General features: G+C 41.5%; 1 protein-coding gene across 1 annotated transcript in view; it reads right to left on the bottom strand.

The window, feature by feature from the left end:
* The window catches only part of TDRD7 (tudor domain containing 7), a 42,315-nt gene that overhangs the window by 7,666 nt on the left and 8,043 nt on the right, over positions 1–26,606 (bottom strand). Inside the window, exons 3-8 of the mRNA XM_068176503.1 lie at positions 25,728–25,941; positions 20,684–20,769; positions 19,307–19,524; positions 4,984–5,564; positions 2,432–2,618; positions 787–898 (exon numbers count right to left, since the gene is read on the bottom strand). Of these exons, the coding sequence (XP_068032604.1) occupies positions 787–898; positions 2,432–2,618; positions 4,984–5,564; positions 19,307–19,524; positions 20,684–20,769; positions 25,728–25,941 (1,398 nt within the window). The remainder of the gene's footprint in view (positions 1–786; positions 899–2,431; positions 2,619–4,983; positions 5,565–19,306; positions 19,525–20,683; positions 20,770–25,727; positions 25,942–26,606) is intronic.

The raw sequence follows: 26,606 nt of genomic DNA on the forward strand, positions 1-26,606 counted from the left end.
ACATCATACCTTTTTGTGTACAGAAGTTCTACTGCACCCCTCCTACTTGCAATCTACTTAATTTCTACCTTTTTATCAAAGAAAGCCATCTCTGGGGGAAGGGCACAATAGAAAAGAAGAAGACCCTCTTCATAAAGAGCTGAGGCAAATGTATAGAAAAAATGGAAAGCATCCAAGTATTAAAAATCAACCAAACAAAAATAAGACAAGCTCATTCACAGCAATTTTGCATATTTAAAATGTAATATTTTTAAAAAGTTAAAAAGGCCTACTAGTTTTAGAAAGGTAAATGAATTTACCTTTCTAATAGCACTAGGATCACTTCAGAATAATAGGCTCATATTTAGAAATATTGCCTAATTTGATCACAATGGATGTACTTCATTTATGGAAAAAAATGTTGTACTAGTGTACATTGCTTCACACAACACGTTTCCTTTACTTTAAATGTTTCCTTTTATTTCTTTAGGCTCATGTATATTAAAGGGACAAAGACATCCATGTTAAGTGCAGAAATAATTAAGCTCCATTACAAAAGTACAGGATAAAATCATCTTCTAAAATCAAGGATTCTCTGTAAAACTCTTCTTCCTTCCTTTTCCTTCTTTCCATGCATACCCATGTCTGCTTAGACTAGCTGAGCTGAACAAAATTTATCAAACACATACAGAACTATTACAAAAAAGGATCAGAATTCCCTGACTCACAGAGGCTTCAATACACAAGCTGTGCCAACAATAAGCATAACATTAAGTATGTGTGCAGTCAGCACTGGCTTTCTCTTACCTGCCAGTTTACATTTTGCAGCTTGAAAAGGAAGTGATCTGAACTGTTTCTGTAGTCTGCACACACTGTTGCTTTCAACAAACTCAGTGAAGCCATGATCAACATAGTATACCTGACAATGGAAAAGGGAATTAAAAGAACGAGATCATGAATATAATTTTAAGCATGCTTTCTTGAGTTTAAGGAGAATGTATTTGGTTGCCACATTCTCTATACACCCGCAGACAAATTACTTTTTGCCAGTTTAGTACCATTAATTTCATGTTTTCAGGGAAAGCCTCCCTCTCAAGATCTCTATAAAACCATCCTCTCCAACTGTTCTAAAGAATCTCAACTCTAAACAGGAACTGTGCTACAAGAATTCACCATATATTATCTCAAACTATGTGAAGAAAGGTAATAAAGTCACAATTTTTATTTACAAAGTTTTCAAATTGGCTATTGTTTTTACAGCATTAAGAGAATAATTTTGATTTAAGCTTGTCTTTACTTTGATATAAATACCACAGTCAATGCAGGAAACTAGAATGGAAACTATTACTGGCAGCAAATAACTGGAGCTAAAGTTTCAGAAAGAAGGCTTTGATGGGACTTCCTACAACTTTTTTTTTTTAATTCTGCCTTGCAAAATATCTGCATAGCAAATATTAAAAAGGAGGCCTGAACATTGTGCCAGAGAATAATCAGCAAAAGCTGCAATAAAGCAGCAGCCTTCTCTGGGCTGATAGCTCTGACTAGGGAGAAATTAGAAGCAAGCATTCCACTAATTTTCTTGCCACTTCTCTAAACCCAAAAGACCTCTCTTGCGCAAGACCAAGTTTTGACACACAACTCCAACTCACATCTGAAAGGTATCATACTAACTTTCAGAAAAAACTCAATTCTAATACATGTGCTATTTCAGTATTTATAAAATGGTTCAACTTTAAAAGTATGTTACGCAAGGCTGAATGACCTAACTGAAGAAAGAAACAAAAATGTTAAGGATGTATCATTAATACTGACTAGAAAAGAAATAACTGAGCAGTTTTAAACTCTTTTTATATTTCTAATATATGTGTTCTAATTTTACCGCAGATGGCAAAAAGAGTCTGTTTGGTATAGGAAAATTTTAACAGAGGAGTTAAATAATGTCAATGGGGTTTAACTAAAATGCATACGACATTAACTCCCAAAACACCAGATCTGCCTGGAAGGAGAAAGTATACCCTTTCTCTTTTTTTTTTTTTCCTTTTCTATTTAGTACATGTTAGAGATATTTAAGTAGAAGACATCAGACAAGATCCAAGATCTAGAAGCAAATGAATGTTGTCCTTCCTTTTCTCTTCCTGTGTCCCCTTCAAACCATTCCTCCTATCAAAGGTACATTTTCAGTACCAAAGTGCTATAGGGCCCAGCTCCTTTTAAAAACAAAACCAAAACTCCCAAACTCAAACTATTCATGGAGAAAATCCTGAAAGACCATTTAATTTTGTCAATCATATAACTTAGACAAGGTCTTAATTTCTCATATACCTGCAACAGAAGTACTTCAGGGCAAGAAAAGAAAGAATACTAGTACAGCATATTTAAGAATTGACTGTGTATCTAAAAACCAAGCTTGTCTCAATTCTTTCTCCAAGTGCCAGAAGAGGTAATTGCTTGCCTTTACTCTGTTGTCTTCTAGAGAAATTATCTGTGCACGCAACCAGGCATCTTCTTCAGCATGTACTGCAACAAGCTGCCCAACACTCAGAGACTGAGCTGGTGACACTGTACTGTTCTGACTGTAATATGCTTTCATTTCATCTTCCATTTGTTCCTGGGCAGAAGAATAATCTTTGCCCACATACCTATAATATTTTACAAACAAACAAACAAACAAAAACACAACAAGAGTTGGGATGCAACTTCAAAAGAGCTGAATAAAAACATAAGAACATTTACATGCATATATGAATAAATTATAAACATTTTCTAAGACATTCATGTCCAAACTCCTCTCTTTTTAGAAAAAAAAGTTACTCTGTCACTAACAAACACCATCGTAATCTGGTTTTCACTAAGGTTGATCCAAACCAAACCATCTAAAGTACATTTTAAAATTAGTTGTTAAACCAAGTGCTGTTTTCTCTCATACTACAGTTATATCTTGATATTTGGCTGCTGACCTAATGGTTCATATTAATGCTGTTTTTGTTACACAGGTCTTCTTAAATTAAGTACAAAAACTTTCTGGAAAATTGAAATGGGAAGTTCCGAATGGGAAGCTTCAGAAACAAGTCAGATTAGAGCAGACAGAAGGAAAACTTACTCACAAATTTGTATTACTAGTTACTGTTTCAGCTTGTTCATAATGATACTATTCAATTCTATCATATAGTTTAGATTATATACCCAGAGATAGTGCAGATATTGTAATACAACATGATATCATAACTCTGTTATAAATATTATGTTAAATCTGACCACATTCCAGGGAACTCTGATTTTCCTTGAAACAGCCTTTTTGTTTCTTTGCCAACATTTGTCTACTTTGTAATGGAGATAAAGTGGGGTGACAGTCACATCTTTTTGACTTAAAGGTTTCTTGAACATTTGATACAATGTTCAAGTATCAATGTATCAAGTTCAATGTATCAATGTATCAATGTTCAAAGTTCAATGTATCAATGTATCAATGTTCAAGTATCAAGTATCAATATGTCTGTTAAGTATCTTTATGTTCTTTGAACATAAAGATACTTAACAGACAGAGTAACTCAACAGAAACCAGAAGAATCCTTCAGAATTGATTGCTTCACTCACTATTTTAGACATTATTTCTTGTGAGAATTCAAGTGCAGTACCTAGTATATCAGCTCTGCCTTCAAACACTCTGTTGTGAATACCTAGTAAATATCTAGGAGTGTTTCTATCATCTCACTTTTATTTTGACTATATTACAGTTCTTTGAGAATTGATCCACGTCTCAAAACAGATATGGCACCAAAACCAGCACCTTTCAGATTTGCCTTCATTTGAACTGCAGGTGAAAGTTTTCAGACAAAAAACTTAGCCACATACCAAGAAAGTAAAGAGATATTGCTCCATCCCTGAGATTGAAATAAGAATCTTGATTTTATTGATCCTGCAAAAATCAACATCAACCAACAGCTGCTACAGAGCTCTTGTGTAAGTCAGCAGAAAGAGGCTGATAGGACATGTAAGAAAAGAAGAGCCCATGCACTGTTTCCTCCCTATAAGTCTACATGAACATTTTCTTGTCATGGTGAAAAACACTAATCCCTTCAGGGCTAGATTCATCATATCAGGATAAATGACCTTGCACATGAAGTACATGGATAACCCTGAGTAATAATTTTTTTTAGGATCAAGAAACCACAAATTATCATCATGTACCTACAAAGAGCTGACAAACTGAGAAACTTCAATATCGTCCATGAAACATGGTTCAAAATTTGGAAACAGCTGCTTTGTAGAGAAATTTTTACATAACCACCCTCAACTCAACAATGTCATATGGTATTTTAATCCATGGTACTCAAAGTATTCATCCCAAATACTTAGTGGAAACATCCTTAAAATAACAGATTAGAAAGCTAAGAACCATAACTCCACATGGACAGTAAGTTATATATTATGCCAGAACTAAAAAGTGTACAGGAAAGTTTTGTAGAGTTAAGTGACATGTGCATAACAGGCCAGAAGTAACAGATGTAATGTAACAATCCACTTCTTACACTGTCCCCTTAGACCAGACTGATTAGGAACCAAACCAACAAACACTAGTAGTTTTTTGCTGGATGAAAGCTCATCATTCCATAAGTGGAATCTGAGTGCACTCAAGTCATGCCTAGTTAGTGTAAGTTATAGAAGCAAAAAGTATTTTAATAAGCACAGTAGTAGTATCTGAATACTGTTTAGTGTTCTATTGGGATTATTTTATATAGTCTTCCAATGGCAAATTAAATCTGCCTTGATTCTCAGACAAGCTAAAGCTAATGCTAAAAGTGATTGGTTCAGGACAGAAGAAGTTTCAGAAAATTTACATTTAAACACACAAACAAAAGTATTTTTAATTTTCATTGGCAAAATAAGTAAATAATAAAGTCCTGAAACCTCCGGTTCATCTATTTTTTTCTGGCAGCCTGCACAATATGAACATGTGGATTTATAAACAAAGCAAAAAAGGTAGATTCCAAAATACAAACTTGCCTAATAAGGACCTCATTAGTGTTTTTCAATTCTAACACCATGATGGACACAGATCCTTCTGACGGAATAATCAGAGAAGGAACAGTTATGTTTTCTAGGTACTGGTCCTTGGATTCTTCATACTGCTGTTCAGCTGTGGCCTTCACACCATCATGCCTCTTGACTTTCTCAGTGACATTCAGATTTTCATCAATGCATCTCTGGGGTTTAGCATAGAGGATCGCCTTTCTGGGGACTTCAGATACATAGTCCACAACACACACATCTGACAGTAACTCTAGATTATTTAGAATGTCTTCTGGAAATTTTACTTGGTAAGTGTCTTGGTACACTTTGGGAAGTGCGTGAGCCCAAAGACCATTGGAATACTTCAGCAAGATGCCAACAACTTTTGCCTTGAAGTCGCTATTGAGTGATGCAGGTGTGGTCTCCATATTTGGTTTTAACAAAGGGTCTGCTTTTGTTGAAGTAACATTCTGAGATGCCTTTTCTTGCTCAGCATCCCTTTTTGCAGCCGGTGGTATTTTTTTAGCAGGATAAAGAAGTCCATCAAATTTATCACCTCTGTGTATCAACTCCACCTTGGAAAACAAAAAAGAGAGTCAATAATCAGTTGCACCTCTAACAATAAATCGTTTTGCAAATTACACTTTTATAACATGCATTTTATACAGACTTTGAAGAGAACATCCACAGGGAGCTAAGCTTGATGCAGTTAGTACAGGTTAGCATTTCCTGTAATGATTCCTCCTCTGTTTTGAAGGGTTCCAAACACATATGAGTACATCAGTAATAGGCAAATATCTAATCTATGCAATATAACTGGGACTTGCTTCCAAAGAAGTACAGTCTCTCTTTCCTCCTAGCAAGACCAGAAGATGGTGACACCCTTCACAAATTTACATCTTTTCACGTTAACCTCCCCAGTCTTCCCCACAGACAAGCAAATCATAAACAAAAGTTTCTCTCAGTTTTCTGAGGTAAAGGAGATTTGATTCTATACTTCAAAAACAAGAGGACGCTTGCCAGTCAGTGCTGTCAGGCAGGCTATCTGCTGTCATGCTCAGGGAATTAGTTTTCTTTACAAAAGTTCTGAAATCAAGGAAGAAATTTCTGGTTCATAATAAAATTGATTAGACCCTTTTAAATCATGTCCCCAGCCTCCTTCAGAACCAGATATTTTGCCAGTCCCTACATATCCACCCTTTGCTACAAGCATATCACATAGTCTGAAATCACAACATTGAAGGTACTGTTTGAGAACTGTAGCCACAAACTCACAATAAAATTCTGCTTCCTAAAGCTTTGCAGTTTCAATCTAGATTGATCTAACTATAGCTTAGCAGGAATCTATGTAAAATTGAGATAACAAAAGGTCTTAGTGTTTTCACATTGGTCCCAAAGGAAGAAAAATAAAGCAAGTTACTAAGGTAGCTCCACTTTGAAGTTCCTTTGTCAGAGGAAACAACTCTAATCAAAGTAACTTTCAAAAGCAGATCAATGAAAAAACAAGAAGCAACTGAATTACTTGCTACTACTCGGGGTAGCATTCACCTCCACCCTATTAATGTCCACTCCCATCAGAACTTCATAAACCTTGCCCAAATAATTATTTACAGCTCTGACCTAGCAACATACAATCAAAGCATAATGAACAATCAAAGAAATTAAAAAGTTTCAGGTATTTTACAGAAAAAGAATAACACATATCACTCATTATCAAGATAACATTAGCAAGAAACAAATGCTGAGTTACAATACATTGAAAAAGAATCAAATGGCCTTTGTTGTGTGTAGAACAATGTATTTTGTCCCATGTATACTACATCACACTTAACCCAAATTGCCACATGATCTGAGTTAAGAGTCAGGAAATGAAAAGCATTTCCATACACTTGCTCTGCATTACATTGCCTAGGCTAGTGCCAAAACAATCTGTGAAAAGGTTATTGGGAAGAGGTCTTGGCCAACTTCCATGAACACTAGCATGACACAAAGGAAATAATTTTCACAGATATAAAAAAAATATCAACCATGTTAGAGAACCTTCACGCATTCCTGGTAGCATGCCTAAATTAGTCTCTATCAGTGAAAAACCAAAATGGAGATACTTTCTGCAAGAATAACACATAAGAAAGCAAAGTTCTTGGGCATCTCTGCTACTCAGCTTGATAGACAATAAACATGTCTGGCAGTAAAACCTAGAAGGATCAAGTTGCTTTCAATGACTTCTGACATAGAACACCTGTATTTGTACCCTCTGATATGAGGAATCTTACAGCGTCCTTTCCACTACAAGAGAAGAAAGGAGTTCAGTTAAAAATAGAAACAAACAAGAAACTTATCAAAGCCTTGTGAAGGCTTTGATAATGGTCAGGAGACCTAAGTATATCAAGTCATACAGACAAAACAATCAGATAATGACAACCTAGAGAGGAATTGATAAGGATGTCCCATGTGTCCATGGACAAGGCTGAGGAATTCATTTACATGACCAGCCAAGGAAACATTTAGCTCCAGAAAATACTTAACATTGTCAAGAGAACAATTTGTTTGAGAACGCTGTGTTGGAACATATGGCAGTTCATCCTGGAAGAAGCTGGATGCAGAGGTCTACCTTCATGTATCCCTTCTCTTGGCTACTGCTCTTTAAATATAGCTGCAACAGAGCTGAATAAATTTTTTCTGACAGGAATATAAACCCTTACACTCTAAAGCCCAGCAGCAGACCGAGGAGAGAAGATCCTCAGAGATCTTTAAGCCTCTTAACTCCAATAATAGCTCTGCGGTGTTCTAGACACTGAAGTTCAGTTTTGAAGAGGCTGTATATGCTAACTGTGCAAACCATTTAGAGACAGCAAAATGTTATTTTCAATAAATTGTTTCAGATTGCTTCAGTGTAAATAAGCACAGGTTGGCATCACTAGAATCACAGAAACATAGAATATCCTGAGTGAGAAGAAACCCACAAGAATCACTGAGTCCAAATTCTGGCCCTGCTCAGGACATCTCCAGGAATCACATCACCTTCAAGGCCACAGAAACTTTTAATAACAAGCAAATGGCTTCACTTGTGAGCATCACTTCAAAACAGCCCCCTTTCTTAAGCACAAATGTCTCAACCAAGTTTCCTATTGAGTTTACAGATTTGCCTTCAAGGTACTTCCCATTAGTATGGCTACCAGCCCAGCTCTGCAAGCACATTATTATAGTGGGAAGTACTGAGAAACCCTTGAAAGACAACGCAGTCGTTCGTCACAGCCAGCACAGGTTCATGAAGATAAAGTCCTGCTTGTCAAACTTAGTTTCATTTCATGACAAGACAACCCACCCAGCTGATCCAGTGGATATAATCTTTTTGGGTTTCAGCAAAGCTTTCCATACTGGCTCTCACTGTTTCTCCTTCTGGACAAAACATCCAGCCCACAGCTGGATGGTACGCATCATGGGATGGGTGAGCAACTAGCTTATGGGTCAGGTGCAAAGGGTTACAGTAAATGAGGTGACATCAGACTGGTGGCCTGTCACTGGTGAGGTTCCACAGGGCTCCATCCTCAGCCCTGTGCTCTTCAACAGCTTCATAAATGACCTGGATGCTTAGTAACCCTGGGAAGGAGTACTAAGCAAGTTCACAGAAGATAAAAAATTGGGAGGAGCTGTTGACTCCCTCACAGGCAGGGAGGACTTGCAGACTGACCATGATCAATTAGAGGGCTGGGCAAACACTAACAGTATGAAGTTTAATGAGGAGAAGTGTTGGATTGTGCACTTAGGATGAGGCAGCCCTGGATGTGTGTATAGACGGGGGACAAGAGACGGGAGAGCAGCACCACGGAATGGGACCTGGGGGTCCTGGTCAGTGGCAAGCTGAACTTGAGTCAGCAGTGCCCTGGCAACCAGGAGGGCCACTCATGTCCTGGGGGGGCATCAGGCACAGCATCACAGCCAGGCAAGGGAGGGATTGTCCTACTCTGCTCTGCACTGGGGTGGCCTCACCTCGATTGCTGGGGGAAGTTCAGTGTGACACAATGGAAAAAAGACATTGAGCTGTTAGAGACCATCCAGAGAAGGACAACAAGGTAGAAAAGAGCCTTAGGTAAAGGCCGTATGAGGAGTGGCTGAGGTCATGTGGTCTGTTCAGCCGGGAGAAAAAGAAATTGAGGTGCACTTACAACTTCCTTGAGGGAAGGGGAAGAGGAGCAGTAGGCATTGATCTCTTCTCTCTGGTGACCAGTGACAGGACCAGAAGGAATGGTCTGAAGTTGTGTCAGGGGAGGTTTATGTTGGCTATCAGGAAAAATCTTTTTCAGCCACAGGGTGGTTTAAGCATGGTACAGGCTCCCCAGGGAAGTGCTCTGACAGACCTCAAAAAGCACTTGGACAACACTCTTAGGCACATAGTGTGATTCTTGGGGATGTCTTGCACAAGGCTAAGAGTTGTATTTAATGATCCTTGTGGGTCCCTTAAAACTCAGAATATTCTGTGATTCTATGACCTTGCCTCTTGTTTGTGCTCCATTACAGAGCACAAAGCAGAGGAAACAGCTGGCAGAATGAATTATCAGGGCAATAGAGAGTGAAGCCGTTCTACACAGGAGAATAATATTTCTTTCCTGGGCTTGAATAACAGAGGCAGCTCTTAAAAATTGAAATCTGGAAACTCAAATAATAAAAGTTCAAATAAAAAAATACTCCCAAGATAAATACTGACACTGCAACTGAGTGAAATGCAAAAGAGCAAATCTCCTTGTTTTGACATACACATATAGCGAGGACAAAGGCAGACATGCTCCTTTATGTATTGGCAGGATAAAAGCTTTGCACATATATGCTTGACAATGTTCAAAAAATCCACTGACCAACATATACAAACTAAAGAAAGTATCCACTTTCCAATGCCAGACTTGCTTAATTGTGTGTAATTGGTAACCTCCTGGAGCATCAACAGTTTCCAAGAAGGAAGTGGAGAAAACACATCCTTGAAATGAGAGTTTCTAGTCAGAGTAAATATCCTTCAGTTTCAATGTTACATTCAAACTAGCATATGCAGTTATTTTTTGCTATTCTTCTGCAAGGTAAGAAAAGAAAACCTGCAAAGGAAGTTAGCATTTAATGTCAGTGACAGAGTCTCATGTTATGTGGCTAACAAGAAGTCTGGCTCCACTATTTTTGGTATCCAACAGGTTTTCAGTCACGGCTCTAAAATACAAATCAGAACTATCACTCTGATTTCACTGAGAAGAATTATTTGGAAGTGTGATGCAGGAGTTCTTTCAGATCTGATTTAAATATGCAACATGGAAGCTAACTACCACATCGTACATACCACAGATTCTACACAGAAACATTTCAGTAACAGGCACCTTAGACAAACACTTCAGTGTGAAGGCAGCTCTCATCTACCTGACCTTCCTCAACAACACATGAAGTTAAACTCCTAGCAAGCTGGAGCTCAAAGCAATGAGGAAGGTATTTCTGGCCTTGATCAGCACTACCTTGCATCTACACACTGGCTGACAGCACTTCTGCTCTGTCACTGGCAGCCACCACAACTTCAGGTCCCACTGGTTTTGCCCAACCCTCGACAGTACAGGTCTCTCCAGGCAATGCTTCTACATTAACATTCAACTTCTCCCTGTTCTTCCAAGTAGCTGCTTCTGAAAGCAATAGAGCTTAAGCTACTGCACTGCTGAAGTATGTGTCCAGAGCAACCAAATCTGGGGAAAAAAACAGACTTGGCCAGTGTTCTTGAAAGGCTGAAGATTCCCACTGCACATAGTGGCATCACTCAGTAAGGAGCTTTTCCTTATAAGGATGTGGAAGCTTCTTACATCATCCAGTTACAGCTAATCCTTGGAATCCACTCCAGCTTTTACAGCTTCTAGTCTGATATGCAATTAATTATTTTGCATTGTAAAACTATGATACCTATCTTCTTACCCTAAGAAACAAAAGACTTGTTTTTAGCCAAGCCTCATGTCAACTGGGAAGATGAAACAGTACTAGAATATGTTGACCAGAAAAGCTATAGCATGTCCCTTGTTAAAAACATGACTGGATACAGACATGGACAGACTGCAGGTGACCCTGCATGAGCATGGAGGTTCCATTAGATAATCAAAAGAGGTCCCTTCCAACCTCAGCGATTCTGTGATTCTGTTTCTGGTAGTAATTTCTTCTGTACTTACCTGAAATGTTTGAATGCAAACCATACTAGGTATGTTTTTGTATTTTCTCTTAAACTAAAGAATCCCTATTGTCAAGATATCCTCTGTTCAGGTTCAGCTCATGTTCAGAGCTGGGATGGTAAGCTCTACAAAGTTCAAGAGTGTCTTTAAATTACCCCCTTGCCCATCCTCTTTGCCCTCCCACTCCATTACCCTGCACATCACAGCGAAGATACTTGTTCTCCGGTTCCTTGTGCTTATGAGACTCTAGCTTCTGAAAATACATAATTACAAAGGAAACTGTGATGCAATAAGACAGCTGAGTCAATCTAACAACTCCATACTGTTGAGGGTTGCCTCTATTCCTCACATCTTTATGCCAGCACTGAGGATCAGCAGACAACTTTGTCAGCAGTTCTTTTTGGTTGTAATGCTCTTTACCTCATAATGCATTGAACTTCTTCTATAAGGTCAGAAAAGGACAAGATTTAACACACAGGAGATGCACAGGTTGCAGGAATAAGGAAAGATGCTGTCAAATGAAGTCTGACATTTGGTGGCTCATTGTGTTGTCTAACCACTCATCACCAGGACTGAGTTTCAGGTATATCGATTTACAGCCTGTTCTAGCACTGTGTTTGGACAGCAAAGTCATTCTGGACCTTCTGTCCTCAACTGGCTCATTTCCACATGTGCTATGACACCATCAGCAAGGCTGACACCAACTGTAGTCTGCTCTGTGCTAAAGTATGTGCAGCACATCTACTTACATTTTAGGTAGAACATGCCTTTTGTTCTCTGAACTCTGTTCTAAATGGCTACTGGCTCTGTGTCTAAACACCAATTTCTTCAATGAACATGGCAAAAGAAAGTTATTGTAATTCAAGAGCTCATCTACTGGAAACAGCTTTTAGGGTTTGCGTAGAACTGTGAGCTTTCATTCATATGTACTACCAGGTGTGATAGCCTGCTGCATTGTCTCCTCCGTGTGCAAAGTACATTAGAGTTGGATTTTTTATTCTTTCAAGTCTGTTTCTCTGTTTAGAAGAATGACTTTTGCTTCACAAAGCTTAACTTGGTATAGAAATTACCTCTCCGAGAGTAAAGACCTGACAAAACCAAAATTTCTCAAGCAATACAACTCTCTACTGTGGCAATCCTTCTCTTTTCTGAGCATACCTGTTTAATTCACTCTGAATGTTACAGTAAAAACTCAGCTGCTTGATGCATTAGTATGTAGTACCTATTTTGTTAAGACATAGTGTACTGCCCAGGACCAGATTCAGAAAACAACAGTCTCAGTCCTTTTTCTGTCAATTTGTTTACCATCTAATCCTGGCATTCTCCCAAGCCTTTAGTTGCACTTTCTGCAAAACGTCCTAGCATATATAAATGTTAAATATGAATCTGAGAACTAAATACAGCTAAAAAAAGTTAAAATAAACAAAGCATCCTACCAGTCAATTAAGCAACATCTCGTTGTCTCATGCAGGTCTCATTCTTATCTAAAAAATTCTCTACCTTTCTGTAGTGATAACCTTCAACTTGTAGTGACTATTACAAAAAAAAAAAAAAAAAAAAGACCAAACCAAAGCCTAAACAACAAACAAATCAAATACCCCCAAAACAGTGAACAAAAAATATGCTAATTTCCCCCTTAATTCCTCCAAATTTTTCCAGTGACATATTTTCAAGACTAACAGACTGTGGGACTTGTCCAACACCTTACCAGATATCCAACAGATTAAGTGAAGAAAACTAAGCTCTCCTTTACCCTGTAAAGCCTCCTCCTCACAGTAAACAGCCAGTAAAATGGTCTCCAGTCTGAGGAGCCTTTTCACACAGCATCAGGCAATATAGTCACTAAAGGTCACTATAGTGACTTATGGTCGCTGAAGAATATGCTCACGTGTTACATATTGTTTAGCTTTATGTTTACAAAAAAGCAGTAAGAAACCTGACTAAGGAATGATAGATTACAGACAAAAAACTGCCCTCTGACAGCTAATAGTTAATCTGATAAGTAGCCAGAGCCTGTAGAGTATTGTATGGAAAAGAACATCTTCGTTCTGGAACTGCTGAAAAGCAAATGTATCTCTTCCAGTACAAGTGGAATTTTAAAATTCAGAATGCTAGTGTTATTTTTCTACCAGCTCCTTCAGAAAACAAGCAGAAAGACTAAGGCAGTCATTACCACAAGACAGCTCCAGAATCAATTGAATATGCATACATCCCTTCATTCTGTCAATTAAAAGGTATCTGCTTGTTATTCATTGTACAAAAATATTGGCTCTAGGATTGGTATTTTCACCAAAACTTTGGGTTTTATAAACATGGAAGAACTTCTGAGGCACAAGGTATGATAGGTTCTGACAGGATCCATCTGTCCTGGTGGATGATGGGCTGTTTGGCTGTTAAGTGACCCACTGTGCCACTCAGATGCTCACAACTTTATGGAACAGGATGAGATTCGCTTGAGAGTACTTAAGGGACCTGGAAGAAGCACTTGCCAAGCTGCTCTCCATCATTTATCATCAGTACTGGATAACCAAGGAGGCTGATGACTGGAGGTTGGCTAATGTGATGCCCACCCACAAGAGGGATTAGAAGGAAGATGTGGAGAACTACAGGCCTGTCAGTCTCACCTTGGTGCTGGCAAAGGCTGTGGAACAGATCATCTTGAGTGTGAACATATAGCACATGCCAGACAACGAAGGGATCAGGGCCAGACAGCATAGATTTGGGGAAAGGCAGGTCTCACCTGACCAACCTGATGTCCTTTTATGACCAGGTGATCTCCCCAGAGGGTGAGGGAAAGGCTGTGGATGTTGTCTACCTAGAGCTGAGCAAGGCCTTTGACACCATCTCCCACAGCACACGCCTGGAAAAGCTGGCAGCCCATGGCTTGGACAGGAGCACTCTTTGCTGGGTTAGAAACTGGCTGTACAGTCAGGCCCGGAGAATGGAGGTGAATGGTGTCACATCCAGCCAGGGGCTGGTCACTAGTGGTGTTCCTCAGGAATTAGTATTTGGCCCAATCCTGTTAAAAATCTTTATTGATGATCTGTATGAGATCGACTGTACTCAGCATAATTCACTGATGACAGCAACCTGTGTGGGAATGTTGACCTGCTGGAGGGCAGGAAGGCTCTGCAGAGGGATCTGGACAGGCTGGATCAATGGGCCAAGGGCAAAGGTGTGAGGTTCAATAAGGCCAAGTGTCAGGTCCTGCCCTTGGGTCAAAACTCCATGCAGTGCTACAGGCTGGGGTAGAATGCCTGGAAAGCTGCCCAGCAAAAAGAGGGATGCTTGTTAATAGCACCTGGTGGACAAGAAGGCCAATTGTATCCTGGCCTGTATCAGCAATAGTGTGGCCAGCAGGACCAGGGCAGTGATTGTCCCTCAATATTCAACACTGGTGAGGGCACACCTCAAGTTGTGTGTCCAGTTCTGGGCCCCTCATGATGAGAAATACATTTAGATGATGGAGCAAGTCCAGAGAAGGGTGAAGGAGCAGGTGAAGGATTGGAGCTGGAGAAGGTAAATCCTATGAGGAGTGGCTGAAAGAGCAGATGTTGTTCAGCCTGAGGAAGAGGAGGCTCAGGGGTGACTTTATCACTCTCTGCAACTCCCTCTGAGGAGGCTGTAGCCAGGCGGGAGTCCATCTCTTCTCCCCGGCAACCAGTGGCAGGACAAGAGGACACAGACTCAAGCTGCACCAGGGGCAGGGTTCAGGTTGGAGATTAAGAGGAATTTCTTCACTGAAAAGAAGGTCAGGCAATGCACAGAATGCCAAGGGAGGTGGTCAAGTCACCATCCTTGGAGATATTCAATAAATGACTGGACTGACAACCAGTGCCATGGCTGACAATGAGGTGTTTGGCTGAGAGTTGGACTTGATCTTGGAGCACATCTGAAATACTTGTTGAACGCAAACACACACAGTATGAGAAACAAACAGGATAAACAACAAACACTGGTTAGTTCCCAGAACTATGACTTCTTTGGTGTCAGCAAGACTTAGTGGAACAAGTGCCACACCTGACATGCTGGGATGGAGGGCTGCAGGCTCTTCAGGAAGGATGGGCAGGACAGGCAATGTGGAGGAGTTTCACTGTATGAAAAGGGGGGGTTAGACTGCACAGCCCTTACCATTAGCAATGACATGGGTGAGAGACCCTGGTTTCAAAGGAGTGGTGTAGAATCTGCTACCAACAGGCATTTAGGAGAAATCTCTGGGTTGGTATCTTGTTCTTACTGGAGATTGCAACTTCCCAGACCATCTACTGCAAACACTGTACTGCTGTGACATGCAAATCTTGGAAATGCGTGAAGTTTGTAGGAAATAACTTCTGGTCACAAGTACTCAGTGAGTCAACTAGGAAATAAGGCCTCCTAGGCAGAGGACTTTGTCAGGGGAGGTTCAGACTTGATGTTAGGAAGCATTTCTTTACCAAGGGGGTGGTCAAACACTGGAACAGGCTTCTTGGTTGATGGCCTAAGCCTGACAGTGTTCAAAAGATATATGGATAATGCCCTCAATAATAAGTTTTAACTTTTAGTCATTCCTGAAATGGTCAAGCAATTGGACTAGATGATCACTGATAGATTCCTTCCAACTGAAATACTCCTTTTCTATTTGTTTTGCAAATACTTATCACTTGCATTTTTCCATACAAAGTCAATATTTGCATGAAGCTACTATAAATGCCAAGATCTCTTTTTCTCAAGCTTCGAAGTCCACACAGAAAAAACCCCATTTTTTTTAAAATGTAGGGAAAGTCCTTTCTGTCCATGGCTATAATTAAGATTACAATGAAATTTTATGGGTCAGAAACACAGTATGAGGAGGTTACATACCTCTTCAAAGATTCCTGGTCTTTATAACTCTGAACAGCCCTGTATTATTAGCCAGCTGAACTTGTATTTGCATCCTTTTTAACTCACTTGTTACAATTCTGACCAGCATATGCCTAAGTGTTACCCCTGAGGAATCCCACTTCCTGCCTTTCTGAAAGTAAATCATTCCAGGCTTTCTCCATTTCCAGTCTTTAAACCAACTAAACATCCATGCAAGGACATTCCCCAATGTCCCAGGACTGCCTAATTCTATAAAAGTTTTTGTAAAAAAAACCGTGAAAATTCAAGCAAAAGTTTTGAGAAAAGATTTAAGAGGTTAGGCTTCTCTTGCACTGCCATATCTGTATCACCATCACATCATGCCTGAATTACTCACAGAGTTCAAGCAACTGAGGAGAGCTGAGCATGTAAAAGGAAAAAATCCCTTAAACATACATACAATTCAGTAAGGAGATTTATATTTAGACTGCAAAGGGAACCATTTTGTCATGTTGCCAGTACCAAATAAAAATATTATTAATTTTTGGTTGTGACTTACCAAAAAATAAAAGAACTTTTAAATTTACATGCCTACATGCCTCCATGCCTCTCACACCTCTGCTGCAACGCTCTCTCCCCCTCAGTGGTTCAGCTGCCTGCATCCCAAGGATTCAAGGCTGAGCTCAAACACAGTAAAACTATGTAACTTTGGTTTAGAATTGTAAGAAAACAACTAAGTTGTGAGAAAGACTTGTGACAAAAATACGTAGAAGGATAAGAAATTAGACAGAAGTTGCAAGTCTAAAATAGGGATCACTAGCTGCTCAAAGACACATGACCAAGTAATTAGTCAAACAGAAAGGTAAAAATTTCTGATAAAAAAAGGTGAAGGTGGGAGGGTCACTGCCAGGCATCATGTTTATCAAAGCACAAGTGCTGGAGGTGAAAGCAAACAATTCAGCAACACTCTGGATCTGCCCAGAGCTGTTGAAGTAGATTCTTTTCCTGGCTGAGGTCTGTCTAGACAACAAAGACTTCTAAGCATATTTAGTGTCAGCCCCATTGCTCATGAAGGCCGGGCTACAATCTGTGACTGCTAGCCACTACTTGGTAACTTTGTACTTTTGCATTTAGCTGTGCAAAATATATTGCTACAAGTAAGATGCTCAACCAAGGTGAACTAGAGAGGGAAGGTAACAGACAAATGGAGACAAAGGCAGCCTCAGTACCTCCTGCCTGAATGGTGAAGACTGAAAACAAGATCATCAACCTGCAACTTACAGTGATATTTGGAGACTTGAACTCACTAAATAGGAAAAATGTCCATTACCCATGGTTGTGAAAACACGGAAATTACAATTTCCTAGATGAAATTCCTTCCTTTCCAACAGAAGTCTTAGAGATGCAAAGTTATTCAGAAGCAATACTCTCCAAGGCACAGTCCTCATATTAAAAGCTTGGAGACGCTGAAAGTGTAGTAAGTTTGCTGTCTGCTGGTTTGTAACTATGCTACACTGATCAGAATGAGTACAAAGATTGTACAAAAAAATGTTCTTTTTTAAGAAGATAATAAAAGAAACACCAGGCATGTTTTTGAGCCTGGCAGACACTCCCAGTATATGAAACCATGACAGAAATAATTCAGATATAAGATATCTTTACTTTCACTGGCGAGTACAGTCTGTCTTCTGCATTTCAAAGGTTCTACAAAGCTGTACATCTGCAGACAATATGTTTGAACCAGGAACTGATTATATTTAAGAGATATATAGTAGCTTTCATATAAGAAGTCCCAGTTCAAACTTCTCCATGCCTGAGCCATAATTACAATTTTATAAGTCAATAAACTGAGACAGGCTTTAGAAACTCATTAATAGTTCTGTACAATAAGACTGATTGTGCCAAGATAACTTGATAGTTCTGACTGCTTTTGTACTGTGCCCATTGTATTACAATGTTTCCATGGATTTAATCAGTGCTTATTTATGCTTAAATGACTTTATTTGCATGCTAGAATGAAAGAGATAGACCCAACAGATAACAAGCAAATTGATAATGAACACAGAACAAAGATCCTGGATGAACAGGACTGACTGGAACATTAGCTACAAAGAAGACTAAAATTTGCTGCATGAATTAAGCAATTCAAGACATTGCAGCTTGCTCTGTAGATAACACAGGAACCAATCATGAACCATCAAAACAAATTGCTGCTGAGTGCATGCATTTCTAGTATCTGTAGTAAGGTGTTACAAACACATTTTATATATCTGTGAGAATACCAGACATTCATGCAAATGGTGTTCTTCCTGAAAAGCAGTTATTCAACTCAGTTTTTTTTTTTTTTTTGGCATTTAATGCTTTTACATGAGAAAGACTTAGTAGGACATATAAAAATGTACTTCAAGAAGACAAATATTCTTATTACTTCAATACTCTTCTGTGCCACAGTTTGACAGATACCAAAGAAGTTGAAAGTCTTCATTGATATCACTGGCCTGTTAAAGTAAAGCTAAACAAAGCCTTGATGCAAAGTTGCATGACACCATAAATGACCTGTGAATGCAGAAGAGATAGAAGTACAGCAGCTGAAGCCCCTCCACTCTATGGTGATGGCAACTAGTGTCAGACCTCTAAGTGGACACTGAGCCAGATACCAGTTCCTAATAAGAGATGCAATGACACCCTTGTAATCAAGGGGTAACAGCCATCAGAAGGAGGGCAGAAAGGGGCTTAGCTGTAATCTCTCCCCCCAGCATTACCACTCTTCAATTTCATCTAGTATTGCATCATAAACCTAACTTGAACAGCAAAATTCCTTGGTTTAAGATGTGAGAAAGACCTCTGGAAAAGTCTATAGAAAGATAAATGCAGTTAGACCTCAGACTGTTCACAACGGATGTTGGTAGCTTGTAGCTTTAAGAGGAAGTAAACACAATAACAAGGAAAAGCATAAAAACCAATTGGGGAAAATACCCAGACCAAAACCAACAAACATGGCATGGAGATCACCTGTCATCAGCTATTAGAACTGTCAGTACTGGGGTTAGTTAAAGGTGGCAAGTCAGCAACCTCAAGCACCTGCTCCAGAACACCACGAAGGCTGATCTTCCTTGTTCAAAACACTAGTCCAGCCAACAGTGATTTTCTGGGGTTTCTAAAGGCATGGTTACAATTTGGGAGTGGAGTGGTGGGGCTGTGGGGGTTTTTTGTCACTGCTACAGAGCATGAAGGGAAATGCAGGTTCATTTTGGCAAATGTACACTCAGAAATCTATAGGGTACTGGCTTCTTCCATAAAAATGGCTCAATACTTACTGTGCACACCTGAGGCCAGTTCTCAAGCTGATAGAGCACTTCTGTGCTAAGGTCCTCCCAGTACATTTCCCGATATAACTGAGGCATCTTTGACAGTCTGACACCGCTGCTGTACTTGTTCAGCAGCTCCTTAATGCGACTTTGAAGTTCATGGACATCGGCAGCAGAAGAGCCAGGGGCAACAATATGTGTCTCTGCAGTGGAGGTATTCAAGCTATCTGTTAAAAAAATATTGCAGCCTTGAAGTAAACACAGCCCGACAAACAGAAAGACAGATAATTACCTCCGTATTTAAAAACTAAACATGGGAGCTGCCAGCACAGCACCAGCTCTAAAATGCGGCTCTCCTGCCCAGCATGGCTGGTTCAGTCACTTCCTATTGCAAAGAACTATGGAAATCTCAGACATTAAATAACTACCTAAAGATGAATTTTCAATCACTGTAGTTATTTTCATAAGATGTTGCTACATGTTCCTCCTGAAAGGATTCTGGAAGAGGATACGGAACCGTCAGCCCCAGTGCAGTTGAGACAGTGCACTAAGGCAGTATCCCAAGAGAGGCACAAGATAATTTCTTTGTGAGTACAAACACCACAAAGATATTGCACGACAACCAAGAACGTTCTTTTATTTTCACATGGGTGTACAAATCAGACCAATGATTTGCCTTTCAGTCCAAGATATGTCCTGAGGAAAAGTCTCCACCCAGGAGGCAGCTTTTCTCTGCTACTGCATCCAAGGAAGCCCTCCAGTGGAGCAAGGAAAGTGACGACTGCTCAGCTGCTCCGGGCAGTTTCATACATTGTGTGTAGGAACTAGGCAGTCATTATTCCAGGGGGCGGTTCACAGGTTCACATCCCTAGCTCACCTGCTGCCTCATCTCTACTCCTCTTCTCCCTTTGGTGGGGTGTATTTGCTACAAGACCTGAAGCTTCACAAATCAGGCTGACAAGTCTCAAAGAAAGCAACCATCATTTTGCAAGCCCATCAGCTCCACAACTATTAAGCCACGCAGGCAAAAGAGTATTTGCTGGACAGATACATCAGTAATGCTGCTTACTCCTGAAAGCCAGGATTTCATCCTTATACCAGATTCCTACCCCCCTGGTGAAGTTAAGCTTACTCCTCCTGTTTCCAAACTCCTCACACTGGCTTTGTGATTGGCTTTGACACTTACTGCCCAATGTTTTTCCTAGAAGACTGAGAGACAGACAAGCAAACACACATTTCCTCAGCACAATGAAATAAGAGTGAAAATGTTCACTCACAGAACTTGATTCCTCATCCAAACCCATCTTCATTCAAAACAACTACTAAGATGGATTTAAGATGACACCTACTCTGAGTAGTCAACAAATAATTTCTTAATGGGCATACCACTTGACTCTGTGGAAGAGCTTCTGGACAGGTGAACTTGCAACTCCTTTTGAAAACGTGGTGGGACAGTCAGTCTCTTCTCAGATCTAAAATTGGAAAGCAAATTGCTTAGAATCACTCTTCTGTCTCTAAATAACATTCCATTTGCTTTTAAGACTTATACATAAAATAAAATGCATTCCACACATTCCATACACTCCTAGAAGGCTTACTGCACAAGATGAGTAATCACAATGTCCTTGTCAGGAAGTAAGTGCTGTCCTGATCAGCAGTAACAGGACAGATCAACATGTGGTTTCTAGTTTTTACTCATTTTTCTTATTTTTGTGAGAAACAAAACACAGTAAATAGACATTAGCAAAAGGAAAGCATCTAGGAACACACAGGCATTCAAGGTCCTTCTATGGATGTTGTTGGTTACACTGTTTAACAGATTCTTCTCTGAAGATCTCTCCCACTGAAAGCACACAAATATCGTGCTTACAGGTGCTCTTCTGGGGTCCCCCAGAGAGCAGCAGCATTTACTTGGGAATTCAGACACCAAAATGAGCTCCTGACACTGAAGAGGGCACAGTGCAGTGCAGCTCACAAAGACTGGGGGAAAAAGTCAGCTGTGGAGTAATTACATACACTGCAAGCAAAAGGGAATGAGAGTTGGAGAAGGGAATTCAAAGACTAGGCAGCATCTCCCACCATAGCACTGCAGGTTGCTCTGAACCAGGCATCTCCTGACCAGAGCAGATTCTGCGCATGCACTGAGTAGGCTTTGCAGAAGATCTCTGCCCAGGGGCCAGTTCTGGAATTCAGAGAGAACAGTGGAGCAAGCCATAAACCTCAGCAGCTGCAGAAACACCAAAGATGATTTTCACAGCTTCACCTGGACTCTGAGAAGGTAGGACAGTAGTTCAAGTATGATGCTGTGGCTAGTTGCAACAGGAAGTCAAGACCAAGTAGCCCTATGTGTCATTACACTGACTTTTAATCAGAGCATATCCATGAATCAGAAAGAGACATCCCACATTCACATCTCTTCTAAGAAGCATGTTAAAAAGATTTAATATTAATTCATCTCCCCTGCTTTTATGCTGTCTCCCCTGCTTTTATGCTGTCCCTGTTAGATGAACCCATTGCTCCTCCATCAGCTATGGGATATCACTTGTACCAAAGACCATACTTCTGTTCTGAGTCATGTCCCACAGTACTAGCTATGAGGATACGTACTGCCCAGACCAGTAATTTACAAAACAGGAGCACTACAAGCACATTTACGAAACTCAGAAAGTACAAAAGCAAAGCCACCCACACAAAATCAAAACTTACACTCACACCTAGCACTTGCTAGGTATCTGAAAAGCCTGTCTTACAACACTTCATCTGCACTACAGAAAAACCCTCTTACTTTCTGGGCACAGCCCAGATGCCCACACAAAGCAGCAGCAGTCTCTTCTTAGAAGGTGGCTGTGGCTGCCCATGCAGATTCTACGAGAAATCCAGGATCCCACTTTGTACGTGTACCTACCAGTATGGACAACTCTAAGCTGAACAGATACGCAAGATTAAAAATTCCTCTTAATGGAAGCACACTCAAAAGAGACTACCATCTTTGCTACACAGAAATCAAAACAATCCTGTGAAATAGCTCCATGGGTAGTGGAGACTGTCTTGCTACCCCTGCCTGACAACAGGAACCCATAGCTATGTTCTAGTCCTCCACGCCATACACACTTGTATCACCTTAAGCCTCACATCAGGCGACACAAATGACGTGACTGCAGGGTAGGCCAGCCAAAACTGCAGGCAAGTTCCAGTGAGGAACAGGGCAGATATTCCCTGCTTAAGCCATGCCATGTGAACACCTTGGAAAGGAACCTGGAACAGAGGACGGATGACTCCCTTCTGCTGCATGTAAAAGCTCTGAGTATTAAGAGACTTTATGTAGGATCTTCCTGTGCTTTCTGTTGTAGAAACTTTTGGTTCAACAGTTTCCCACAACGTGGTGCTGAATTCAGCTTTGAGCCCAGCCATCACCAGTTTTGAGTGCTGCAATCAGACAAGTATCGTGTGAGGTGCTGCTTGCTCACACAGATCATGACGGTTGTACGTCTCCAACAGTGAGATGGGATATGGCCAGACACTGCCAGGGCCAATAGGCTTCCTTCCAGTTTGCGGGTATGGACAACTCAGCTGCTTGCAAGGTCTCATGTTCCTCAGCTGCTAGAAGCGTGCTCTCAGCAAGAGGTCTCCTAGCCACACCAGCAGCCTGGCCCTTCACAAATGCTTGACCAGCTATGCAGGCCTGCCAAGTCCCCATGCGTAGTTCCAGCTAAGTAGCTAGTCACGTCTCACTGCCACACATCACTGCCTCACAGTGAAGGGGAGCAATGCTCTTCCCTGCCAATTGCCTTACCTTGGTAAGGCCCATGCCACCCCAATCTGCTCTTTGGCCCCTGGACAGTGCTATCTAAGCAGCAAGGCCTGGTGGTGGCAAACAGCAAATGGCTTCTGCTGCTTCAAGCAAGGGGTCACCAAGCACCTGAACCTGTTCTCATCCATGCTGCTGCCTTCCAGCCTCAAGGATCTCTGCAGTTAGCCTTACCAGCAAGGTCTCTCCCCACTTCTGAGGGCCCACAGCAACATAATCAGGATAACCTCAGATTGCTGCTATACAGATAAGCCTCAGACAATTACCTTCAGCATTTCTCTGTTGTCATGTGAGTGTGACAGAATTGGGAAAACAAACAACCTGTTCCCTTTCCACCAAATGCTACACAGGGGCAAGCCCCTGAAACGGTGATCATAAAAATTTCTGCAAAGAATATCACAAAGTGCTACAGAGGTTGGACACAGACTTTGGCAGTCTCAAGAAAACCACCATTTCCAGCCTCATTGAGGAGCTTTACTACATGATACCAGGTGGAGCACCAATACCTGTCAGCATCCAAACAAAGTCTGTCACTGGCAGGACATTGTGTCAAGGCAAGGAACATGCATGTGCCATTGCAGTACAGATGGTCAACAGAAAAGGAGAAAACAGAGATCCCTATGTGCAATCATGACAGCATGGGTGTCCTTTCCTACAATGTGGGTACCTGGAGGTGCAGGGTGGGTAACAGAAAGTCAAAAACTGCACACAGGTAACAGCTCACTCCAAACTGGGAAGTGAGGTAGAAACAGTGTGTCACCCTCAGGTCTTGTCTCAGTCAACCTGAGCTGTGAAGGCTCAGTCACTCTCATAGGCAAGTGCTGACACCCCTGGTGGAATAGAGCCCTCAAGCCTGTACCAGATAACTATGAGGCTGTTGTCAGCCCAGGATTTTTTGGGGATGCTGCTCTTAACTCCACTCACTGCACACTGTTTTTTGAAGTCAGGACCTCCTGGCTCAAAGAAGCTTTCCCTCCTGCAATTCCCAAAGTGCAAGCAACTACAATGGTTCAGGAGATACAAAATGTCCCCAGCAGCAAGGACACATGGATCTTGCCAGCCCTGCTTCAAACTGGCCAAGTTGAAATAAATTAACAAATTAATCCAGTCACATACAACCTCGTATTCAAACGGAATATGAATTGCATCTCCCTGAACTCTCTCTTCACTGTGTACTCAAGCTAACAGGATTAGTATTTGGACTCTTTGCAAAAGCACAGGATGTCCCCTCCCCCAAAAATACATGGCCCAAAGCAGATTTTGCTTGTAGCTTCTCCTACAGCGCAGGGCAGAAATAGACAACAGAAAGAAAGGCAGAAAACTTACCTAAAAGGAGCTCAGGAGAGACTGCCAGAGATGAACAAAGATAATACAAGATGTAGCAGACTACATTAGGAATAGCCAGAAGAGGGGTAACATCTACCTAATTTTATTTCACACATTACAAATCTTTAACTGCTATAAAATACTTCCTGTATTTTCTTACAGTAACTAACTTGGAGAAAACTCTAAGTGCTCTTTTTGCTTTGCCTGAGGCAAAGTGCCTCTGCCTTCTAGAGAAGTGCCACTTAAAAATATGCACTCATCTGCACACACAGAAAAGGGAAGGCCCAAGCACAGCTGCTCCTACATTTCTGAGTCACAGCAGGATGGCTTGGTCCTTCTCTCCTTTGGACAACAGACTGCAAATGGTACATAGAACTCATGCAGGGGAGTGTGGCAGGACGTGCCTGCTTTCTGTGGATCTTCCAGAAAGAGCAGGCACTGCAGCAGGATTAAGCTGTTGTGCTGCTCTGGGCCACTTCACAGCTACGCCACTGTGGAAGTGGCACACCACTGCTGTTTCCATTCAGTGCCAGGCTAACTTCCAACCCAGCCCGGGCTGGAGTCCTCCCCCTGCAGAGGATTACCACCACAATCAGAGCTCCGGTGGACTTAGCACAGCCACAATGAGCAACAGCAAACACTTTCTCGCAACCGTCAGCTGACAGCCCAGGGCAGCCGAAAACAACACAGAAAGAAATGATGGGGCAGCAGCTGACTAAGCCACCCGGATTAGAGAGGCTCAAATGGGGCTGAAAAGCAGCATGTACTGCCAACCCAGCAGAACTGCAGCTCCAGCTCTCATCTCAGTTCACCCAAACATGGTCAGCTGGCCCCTGGCTCCGAGCACGCTGAGAAGGGGCACAAACACTGACGCTGCAACACAGAATTCAGGCAAGAGGGAAAGGGCAGCCACCTGCAGAAAACCGCCACCCTCAACACACACATCACCTGCCCCTACACACAAATCTGCTTCTCATGCTTTCTGTCACACTGGCCAAAACAGCTCCCTCCTGGGCCTAGGCAACATCTCCACACTCCTTTGCTGTGATACTTTGGCCACATTTCTCTCCAGAAAACATGGGAACAGGCAAGAGCACAGGCTAGCTATGGCAGCACCAAGAAAGGCAAAACATCATCTGTCTCCTTCCTGGGTACCATCCCACATTCAGACTTCACTTGCTGCACGGGTAGGGGCTGGATTCCCACTGGATCCCAAAAGGCACTGCTTGCATAGCAGCATCCAAGGGTCCATCACTTAATTTTCCCTCACTTGTGCACACACACACACACACTGACCTGTTGACCACAGTGACATGCTTCTGCATGGGGATTTCTTTAGGTGATCCACTCCCAGCAGCTGAAGGCAAGGCAGATCGGGCACTCTCCACAACAGGTTTCATACCTCCACATGACACTTCTCTGCCTCGGGGCAGGCGAGGAACAGGCCTCTTTCCGCCTTCTTCTGGCATGTTCAAAGACCGGGGCTGTCGCAAAGTTCCTTTGGGCTTTCCTAAAGAGTTTGCAGATGCAGCCATGAGTAGCATTCTTCTCCACCCAGTCTACCTCCACCTCCCCAGGCACCTCCTGTGGCACACTGCCATCCAAAGGGTTTCTTTGCTACTCTGGCTTGTGGGTACCTGAACTCCCACCACACAGCAGAGGTGACCAAGTTACATCCACAGAGGAACACACCAACATTTAGGCCACACTGGGATAATCAAGCTCTTGGTCACTTTACTGTTTACATGTTGGATCAATTTTGGAGGTTTCAAACACTTCCAAGGGGATTGATGTGCAAGACAGTGAATTGACCTGCCTTTATAATCCCTATCATTTAACTGGGATATGAGCCACTAGTTCAGCTTCCCAACTGGCATCCTTGTAGAAAAGCAAGAAGCAGCAAACACTTCATTACAGACAACAGGGGAATACACACAAACTATGAAACCCACTGTTGTTCCAAGCTGCCAATCTGCAAGCAAATGGGTCCTGCCTGGGCTTAATCCTGGGCCAAATTCCACACTCACACAATAGAACACCAGTGAGGAAAACCCAATCCCCATTTTAGGAAAACACTGCTACAGAAGCCTATGCAAAAGGTAAGAGGTAAAAAGAGGCGAAAATGGGCATCAGAACTTTTGTGGCACTGGCATCAACAATAGGAGTCTCTGAAAC

The sequence above is a fragment of the Anomalospiza imberbis genome, chromosome Z (genome assembly GCF_031753505.1).
Source record: "Anomalospiza imberbis isolate Cuckoo-Finch-1a 21T00152 chromosome Z, ASM3175350v1, whole genome shotgun sequence".
NCBI lineage: Eukaryota > Metazoa > Chordata > Aves > Passeriformes > Viduidae > Anomalospiza > Anomalospiza imberbis.